General features: G+C 54.6%; 1 protein-coding gene across 1 annotated transcript in view; it reads right to left on the reverse strand.

Annotated features, from left to right (window-relative positions):
- The window catches only part of PHACTR3 (phosphatase and actin regulator 3), a 228438-nt gene extending 219411 nt beyond the window's left edge, over window positions 1–9027 (reverse strand). Inside the window, exon 1 of the mRNA XM_034640064.1 lies at window positions 8511–9027. Coding sequence (XP_034495955.1) covers window positions 8511–8628 — 118 coding nt within the window. The 5' untranslated portion in view covers window positions 8629–9027. The remainder of the gene's footprint in view (window positions 1–8510) is intronic.
- Between the last annotated feature and the right edge of the window lie 705 nt (window positions 9028–9732).

The raw sequence follows: 9732 nt of genomic DNA on the forward strand, positions 1-9732 counted from the left end.
GGGTGGTGTGGGAAGTGGGCGGGGCAGGAAGTGGTCTGGGCAGGTGGGTGGGTGGGGCATCAAACTCCCTGGATTCAAGTTCCTCCCCCCAGCCACCTCTTCCTGCAAATGTGCCCAGGGTGGGGCACTCGGCGTCCCCAGCCCCCCAGTGCTACCTCAAGGGTTTAGAGGAAGATGAAACAGAAGGAAGCCTGATGGCCCCGCCTGTTACAGAGCTGACAACATGCACATTTTCACTGCAGCTATCAATAATTTACCAGACTGTCAGCTCCGTGAAGGCCAGTGACCTTGTCAGTCTTGTACCCGGGATAAATATAATCAAATAAAATTTGGGTGGACATAATGTTCAGGCTTAGATCACACATCTTAGTCCAACCTTTAATTTCTCGATGAAGAAATGTCATGAAACATAATAATTGCTTCAGCCTTCTGGAGATTCCTTCTCCGTAATTTTCAAAGGGCAGACTGCAGGCCACATGCAGCCCCAGATGCTTGGTTTGGGTTGGGGTTTTGTTTTTAGGTTGCCATGGCAGGGGCTGCAGCTGATTACCTACAGCCAGGCTGACTCTCTCCCCTTCTTTACCTGCTCTTGTGAGAGGCAGCCATGCACCTCTCCAAAACAAACAACCAAACACCCAGCACACAAAACCCCACATTTCCCAGCCCCCCAGCACCTGCCAAGGAGGCACCAGCGAATGTCCCTGGTAGGGCTCCCAGGAAAGCAGGGTCGTGACTCAGCAGGTGGACACCCCTCAACCTGTCACCATCCCCTTCTTTGTGCCCAGAAGGTGTATCTGCTGATAGAGATGCAACAACCATCCCGGAACCAGTAGCTCGCAAGAAAGTCACAGAGCCTTCGACCCTGCCACCAGGACGCGGGTGTGCTGTCTGCACTTCCATAAAAGAAAACCCCGATCTTATTTTAGCCAGTGCTAGTTAGCTTTCCTAGTACGCGATGCCAAACCAATCCCTAATCATAAACTTGACAATATCTCATAATCACATTTCACATACAAATCTGGATGTCCAGCCTCCAGATATAAAGAGGGTGATCTGGCAGCCCTGGACCTGTGCTCCCGCATGGCCCTAACGGGCTTTACATGAGCAGTCCACTCCCTGACTCACCTGCTGGCCAGGGTGCGGCTCCTGCAGACCCTTCGGCTCAGGCCCCGCGTGAAACGATTTTATAGGACATAGAATAGCTCCCACCTCACAAATGCAAAAGAATGAGTCCCAAATCCTCTGATATCCATTGGTTATATTCACACTTTCTCCTTTCATCTCTCTCCCTGTGACATTTTATGTCCACCCCATAAATGACAGTCTGGTTGAAGCACTGACGGGGGGTCCAGAACATTCCCTCCTTTCACAGCCCCATGGGCAGCTGCAGCGGGTGTGACCACGCCACAGCCCTAAGTGTTATAATGGCTCAGCTGTGTCCTTCCAGAAGGTGTCCTTCCCTGAAAGGACCCGCCAGGCAAACTCACAAAAGTGAAACCCCCTCCCCTCAAATACACATTCAGATCTTATTTCAAGACCACCAAGATGCTGTCCCAGAATTATAGCACCAGAGTCGGTAACTTGGAGAAGGTGAGGGGACTCTGGGTGGCCTGCAGTCTGGGAAGGGAGCAGGCAGACAGCTAGGGAGCAGCGTCTGAGGAGGAGGCTCTGGGGCTGCACGGGGAGGGAGCAGCGTCTGAGGAGGAGGCTCTGGGGCTGCACGGGGAGGGAGCAGCGTCTGAGGAGGAGGCTCTGGGGCTGCATGGGCAGGGAGCAGCGTCTGAGGAGGAGGCTCTGGGGCTGCACGCGCAGGGAGCAGCGTCTGAGGAGGCGGCTCTGGGGCTGCATGGGGAGGGAGCAGCGTCTGAGGAGGAGGCTCTGGGGCTGCACGGGGAGGGAGCTGTGGAGGTAGGAAAGGCCCTAGAAGGACAGTGATTCTGGGAAAGGGCAGAAGAGGTCTGGAGCTAATGGCTGGGTGGGAAGAGACTGCTAGAGCCAGCCCACCCACACAAGGCCATCCCTGCCGCAAGCATGCAGGTAGACCGGAGTCTGACTCAGAACCAGGACCTCCTCCTCATCACCGTGCCCTGAGAATGGACCCTGATGCACTGCGGGGCCCTGAGTCCTGACGAGCCCTGCGGCCTCAGTACGGGCTTACCCACATTCACACGTGCGGGAAATGAAGTGCAGAGAGCCAGCAGCTTGGCCTCGACATGGACCCCGTTATAGGAGGAGCTGCTAAGGGCCCCGGGAGCGGTCCCTCCCACACCTCCCCACTCTCTTCACAGGGTTCTCTGCCTCCTGAGTTTATTCACAGAAGATGGAATGATCTAGAGGCGGTCAGAGGATGTCTGAGGGGACACCTGGCTCCTCGAAGCTGTGAAACCAATGAAAATGACCAGCGTCTCAAAATTTACTCACGGTTACAGATAAGAGCTCAGTCAGCCTCACCTGCCGGGAGTTAGGGACACTTCCACTATGTGACGGGAAGGAAATGATGTTCAGAGAGGTGAGGTGACTTGCCCAAAGTCACTTCATCTGTGTGTGGCAGAACCAGGACTTGGACCCATCCATCCAGCTCCAGACAAAGTATATTTGCAGATCACTGTTCCCTTAGCCATTCAGAGAGCCATCCAACAAAAAACAAACATGGCATGTTTTAGTTCCTCTGGGGAAGCTCACTGAGTTGAAATAAATGAATTTTGTGTGGATATGAAATGGTCTCTGTTTGGACATCCTGCCCTTAACAACATGAGGAGATCAGACTGGAGAAGGCCAAGGGTCTCTCTAGCAGGTCAGCTCTGGACCGTGACAATCCCACGCTGGTGTGCTCATTCAATCAACAAACATTCCCCAGGAAACAGCCAGGTGTGGCATAACCAGGACAGTGGACAAGGCCCAGCCCTCAGGGGGCTTGCAGTCCAGAGCAGTGCTGCCCAACACTGTGGGATGGAATGTTCTAGATCCACACTATCCAATATGGCAGCCACCAGCCACACGTGGCTATTGAGTTCTTAAAATGTGGTCAGTGCAACTGAAGAAAGGAAATTTTGATTTTAATTTATTTAACTCAGATTTAAATGGCTACAGGTCGCTGGTTACGGTCCTGGACAGTGTTGTCTAGAGGGAGAGACATAATAAACTAGGTTGTCACATAAATCAGTGAGATCATTTCAAAGAGTCACAGAGAAAAGGCAATTGGCAAAAGATCAAGAGGGGCGCAGGGTGGAGAGGGGGAAAGCCGGGACCCTGAAGTTGGTGGCTGACCTTCAACGAAACCCTCCCCGCTCATGGCCTTCTGCATGGCATTTGGGTGAGAAGGGGGCAGGGAACAGAAATTTCAGACGTATCCAATCTTTCTCTGTGCAGTGCTTTTATCGTCAGAAAAAGAACTCAAGTTTTTAAACTCCGTATCTTTTCAAAGCAGCCAGCTTTTATTTCTAATAAGCCCAAAGAAGCACCGAGGTAATTACCGCATAGCTCTGCTGCTAATTAAGCCACGGGGACACTCTACCAGGGGCCACAGGGACATCACCGGGACTCGGGACCTGGGAGCAGAGCGTCGGAGCCGAGGACGATGCAGCAGGGCAGAAACGGGGTGTGTCTCCCTCATCACCACCAGGCCATTGGGCTGCAGACCAGACCGGGCTTACACTTCGGAAAATTCCCTGCCCTGCCTCGCGGGACCAGGCAGGGGGACGGGACGAGAAGACCTGGGACTCAGTGCCCAGGGGCCAATGACAAGGAAAAGGGAAGCAGCAAGAGCGCTCCCCCGGGGAGGAAGGGGAATGTGTCCGTGGGTCAGTCTGCAGCTCAGGAGGGCACAGGGTGTTCTGAGACACTCGTCTCCCTCCAGAAGTGGGTGTGCCCCTGCAGAAGGGTGCAGCTGCTGGCCCCCCAGCCACCCTCCGGCTGTCCCTGAGTGGCTCTTCCCGGGGCCCGGTCCAGCTGGCCAGCCACAGGCCTTGTCAGCTCAGACCCTGTGTCCGGTGCCTACATCCGGTCATTTCACAAGTGCTCACTAGAGCCTCCTGCCTGTGAGGTCCGTCCTGGGCTCCGGGCCGAGAGGGGCACACGCCACATGGATGACAGACCCCAAGATCCCAGGCAGAGATGAACCATGAGAGAATCAAGCTGAGGGCTGGGAGCGGGGCTGGTTGGGGCAGGGTATCTACTTAATCTAACCGGGGGGACAAAGAGGGCGTTCTGAGGAGGTGACATCAGCCTGAGACCTGCAAGATGGAAACGGGACAGCGGGACACAGAGGTCTAGAGCTCAGGAGTCAGGTCAGTGCAGGGTCTCCCCACACACTCACATGGGAACACGCACGCACAGAAGCTGTCAGCAGAGAGACTGAGGCCATGGCTGAGCGCTAGACTCAGGGGTTCCCCAGGTGAGCTCACCTGAGCTGTTTTGTCCCCAGGGGACACCTGGCGATGTCTGAAGACATTTTTGGGTACCATAACTAGGGCTTGGGGAGCTACTGTCATCTAGTGGATAGAGGCCAGGAATGCTGCTGACCATTCTACCCACAGGGCCCAGGACGGCCCCTCCCCCAGACAGGGACCGGCCCCAAGTGTCCGCAGTGCCACCCCTGAGAAAGCCTGTCCTCAGTCAAAGGTCCCCCACCTGGTTGGCCCTCCAGAGCAGAATCTTTACAAAGGAAAATGGCCAGGCCCCACAGAAGCATTTTAAAAGGTGGTCCCAGTTAACTCTCAGCCCAGTATCTGGTCCTGCACTGGGGAACCCCTGAGGGGCAGGGAGTGGAGAAAGAAGGCAGCCAAGGACCTGCAGGGACCCCAGTGTGCCCTGCTGGGAAGAGGGGAAGGAGCTGGGTAAGCAGGGAGCCCGAGAGCGAAAAGCAGCAGACTCCAAGGGAAGAGAGGGTCAGAAAGAGGGACAAGGGACGGGACAAGGACACTCAGGGGACAAGACAGAGAAGGCTGAGGAGGTGGTCCAGGCTGGACAAGAAGGAGGTCACAGGGCGCCTTCTCTGTGTGGGATCATACCAACCCAGATGCCTGACGCAGAGGGGTCGAAAGAAGCCTGAGGGCAAACAAAAGTCCCTGTGAGTAGGAACTCCTCAGAAGGAGGAAAGGTCATGGGTGTGCTGCCTTCCCTTGTTTAAAGCTCAATTTGGGGAGAAGGCCTAGCCATGCCTGTGGGTACAGAGTAGAGATTTACAGAGAGGAGCCTGGCAAGGATGCAGACGGCATCATTAACGCAGCGATGATGCGGAGAGAGTGGAAGGATAGGTCCTCGGGGAACACCGTTCATCCCGCCACGCAGTCCATGGCCACAGACGCGGCCACTGAGAGATTTAATGCGCTAATAAGGCCACAAAAAGCTGGTCGAGCTCACCAGCAATCAAGGAGCCACAAATTAACACAATGAGCCACCATTTGTCACTCTTTGTGTGGGGGAAAAGGAGATTGATGATCTCAGATGTTGGCAAGCCATCAGAGAAAGGGCACTCTCAGACATTCTGGAAAGAATGTCAATTGGTACATTTTCCAGGGTGCAGTATCATAAAAAGAAAATGTGTGTCCCCTGTGACCCAGACATCCCATAAGATGGGACACACTCTACCGGACATTTACACAGAAGCACAAGGAGGCTTTGCCCGGTAACCACAGCCAGGCGGACCGTGATGGTAAAAACTAGAAACAACACAAATAGGCACACTGAAAAATATATTCCTTGGCATACTATGCGGGTATTAAAAGAGAGGGAGATGGAAATAGATCATGTGACAAGACCTCCAAGACCCAGTGTGGAGCAGAAACACAAGTTGAAGAATCTTATATAAGTGTTTCTTACAGCCTTTTCTGAGAACATATAGCCATAAACCTATAGGAAAGGTCCAGAGGATCTCCTCTAAACTCATCACAGTGGTAACCTCTGAAGAGAGGGATTGCTTACCTTCTTGAGAATGTTCTGAGTTTTTATTAAGAGAATACTGATGCATGAAAAATGCATTTGGGGGGCCCCCGGATGGCTCAGTTGGTTAAGTGTCCAACTCTTGATCTCAGCTCATGTCTTGATCTCAGGGTCATGAGTTCAAGCTCCACGTTGAGCTCCATGCTCGGCATGGAGCCTACTTAAAAAAAAAAATGCATTTGGGGGGTTGAGGGTAAATGCAACCTTGGGCTGTTTTATAAAAACCTAGAATCCAGACAAAAGGAGGCCGCTCTTCTCCTTGACTTTGTGCTGGGTTATTCTGCAGCTGGTGCACTAGCTTCAACTTCCAAGAGTAGGTCTTTAGAGCAGCAGGAGGACCAATGAAGAGGTCCTGAAGGGAGGGCAAGATGAGGGCTGGGACTTTTCAGCCCTAGTGAAGAAAAGACGCAGATCAGTGTGATAACTGCCCTAAAATAGCGAGCTCTCTGAAACCCCCAGCAGCACGTACCATGAGACGATCCCACCAGGACTAATGGGCTGTAGCCTCCAATGAGCCATCTGAGGAATTTTTAAATAAGTCTGCCCAAAAAAAAGCAAGCCCCACACCAGAAAGAAGTGAGTCCCCCATCAAAAGAGGTATGCAAGCATGCCAAGCCAACCAGGCAAGGTAGTTACAGAAAATTCTCCCCCAGTCCACTGTTCCTGCTTCAAGCTCCGGGCTGCTTCCAACTTGAAGATTCTGATCCTCTTTCTGCCAGAACTCCTCTGCTTAACACAATCCATAAATACTTAATTGCTGATATCTTTAGCAAGGTTCTACCACTCACAGAATTATACAAGCTAGAGACTCTTCACCTCACACATCTGTTCTCAGGGTCTCATTTTGACCATCTGAGCCAGAGACTAACTCAGGCATTTGCCCTCCCACAGCATCATGTCACCACCCAAGCCCTTCCACCACTCCCTGGTGGACTGGCACCAGCCACCTGCCGAGCCCTCTGTTCCACCCACGGAGGCATCAACTCACAGACAGCCAAAAAGCTAAATCCTCCATAATTTCCGTTTCAAGTTTGCTTCCTTTTACTGCCAGGGAGACAAAAGGAGCTGGGAAGGATTCTCTCGTGACGAGCCACTCAACTTCCATAATTGGAACAATCATGGGTGAGCATCCCCAACACAGAGAAAACCAATCCATCATGGAGTGCTGAAGGCTTAATCCCTGATTCCTAGTAAAAGGATTAATTAAAGCCTTAAGGGTCGGCTTATGGCAGGCTCTGCTCGAAACTCCAAGAAAATTAACTTGCCCTCCCAGATGTAGAAAAGCCAGGGATTTCCTCGGCTGGTACCTTAGTCTGACCAAATGACACAGTGTCAATAGTCCTAACAAAGAAATCTTACAAGCCTTGCATGGGTTTATTGTTTAAAATTTCAAATTGGGCCCTGGTGCCCACAGAGCTGCCTTTAATAGGTCCCTCTTTGTAGTTGGAGAGTAAAGCTCCTATGTGTTCCAGTCAAGTGAAGGAATCCCCCCTCCCCACAAAGCCTGCGTTCACGGGGCCCCAGGGATTATCTTGATTTTGATGCCCACCATTTAACGTGATCAAGTCCCCATCTGCAGCCAGTGCATTTAGAGAGAATAAGTCTTCTAAGGAAGGTAAGGGCAACTTATTGTCAAAACATCATCTATGAGGGGATTGTGCTTCTCTAAGATAGGAAATTGACTCCAGTGGCTTGATACCAAAACACCAGCTTTGATTCTTTTTTTGAACCCCACATTTCAGAAGCTCAGACTTCTCTCTGTGAAGTGAAAATTGCCTTCTGGTGGAGAAAAGGTTTTAATGATCACTTTGCTTCCTGCGTCTCCATGGTGACAGGCCCCGCGCAGCCCACCCCCCTCCTGCTTTATTAGGCCTTTCTTCCTCTCTGGAAAGTAATCAATCAAGCCCTATAGACGCCTTTGTAACCGGATTTATCACCTGAACAATCAACGCTGCGGCGGGGGCGGGGGAGTGGACAAAGTCCATATAATTCAATGAAACCCGCTCGGTCCTGGCGCACGCCCTTCACCTCCCTGCCCGCAGCTCCGCCAGGCACACCTGTCCCGAGAGGCGGGCGGGCGGGCGCGCCCAGGTGAGCCAGGCCCCGCCAGAGTTGGGCGTCCAGCCGAAGCCCCTGTGCGCGGCGGCCGCGGGAGCGCTGCCCTGCCCGGGCGGGGACGCCCAACCCGGAGGCGCCGGGGCCCCAGGGAGGGAGGCAGAGCTCGGAGCCAGCACTGGCGGAGGCGGCCACAGGTCTGACTCTCTTCCCCCAACTGGTCAGCACCCAAGGCAGAGCAGCCCCTCGGAGGGGACCGCGGAGCCCACAAGCCTGCAAGGAGGGCCGATGCGGAGCGCCCGGCTCTGCCCGGGGAATCGGTTCTTTTCCGGACAAAGGGCTCCGCGGCGCCCCGGCCGCGTTCCTGGGGACGCAAACTGCGGAGCCCGAGCGCCCCAGTCCTGGCGCGGCTTCCCGATTGCAGAGCGCGGCGCCGAGCGGCGCCGGGGACGAACCCAGCGCCACCTACCCCCGGCCTGCTCACCTGCCCGGCCGCCCTCGCCCGGCCCCGTTACCTGGGTTCTCCCCGGCGTCCGCGGAGGAGGTGGCCGAGGAGTCCGTGAGAACGCTGGGGTCACTCTGTGAGCGGCCCCGCGACACGAGGCAGCCGCTCCCGTCCTCGGACGCGGCCATGGGCCTGGCCGGCGCGGGGGCAAGTTGGTGGAATCAGAGCATCCGAGGCTGCCAAGGTCACAGGCGAGGGGGCTGGAGGGGGCGTCTTTTTAAAAAGGAAAATCAAAAAGGACAGGGAAAGGGAAGGAGCCGGGGGACAACGCCAGGCTGGCTTCAGGGCGGTGAGACAATGGCCTCGCGGCTGCAACCAGGCGCATCCCGGCGCGCGGCCTCGCTCTGCTATTTATTCGTGTTTATTCCCATTCTTCGGTCTATATTCCAGGAAAAAAAAAAGTTGAACCAGGAAATAAAAAGTTTTTCTTGTCAGTGTTTATTGCGTGCTTGGGGCAGGGGGTGATGTCCAGGAATTTCTGGGGGCGCTCCCTCCCCACCCCCCCCCCCACCCCCCCGGAAAAAAAAAGGGAAAAAGGAAAATCTTTGCTCTTGCAATTGCTTTAATCTGAAAGCTGTTCTTGGAGCATCTGTTGGAAAACATTAGGATTCTCCCATCATGCCGCGCGAGAGGAGCATGACGTCACGAGAGAGGGGAGTGAGAGCCAGCGTGGTGATGGGGAGGGGTCTCAAATACCTGGGCTGCCTGCCGCCTGCCCAAGGGAGGTGGGGGGCCCCCGATCATGAGTTATTAACTGCCCACCCCCCACCCCAGCCGAGCTCTAGAAACAAGAATGCTTCCACTCCCACTTCCTCCCCTCCCCAGTGGGAGGGGAGGAGACCCTGAGGGTGCCTCCCTTGGAGGCAGGGCCTAATCTCCCCAGCGGCTTCAGGCAGCTAGCTGGTCTCCCTGGCCCTCCCTCTCTTGGGGATGTGGAGGCCAGTAGGTCCTGCTGCCCAGACTCCACCATGGTGGAGGGGGGGTGCCCTCCACAGCTTTAGCCCTGCAACCTTAACCCCTTCTCCGCTGCCCACCCCTGCTTCCTCCAGGCCCTCAGCCCCCTGCCTGGGAGAAGACAGGCAGGACAGGCCCCTGCTGCCTTCCAGGGATGCTTCCCCCAGACGCCTTGATGGAGTTGATGGGCCAGGCAGTGAAGGCGACACCCCCAGGGCTGCCACTTACAGAGGTGCCCTCCAAAGTGCTAATGAACAATTCTCACCATTCCAGATAGT

This window comes from Ailuropoda melanoleuca, chromosome 13 (genome assembly GCF_002007445.2).
Source record: "Ailuropoda melanoleuca isolate Jingjing chromosome 13, ASM200744v2, whole genome shotgun sequence".
Taxonomy (NCBI): domain Eukaryota; kingdom Metazoa; phylum Chordata; class Mammalia; order Carnivora; family Ursidae; genus Ailuropoda; species Ailuropoda melanoleuca.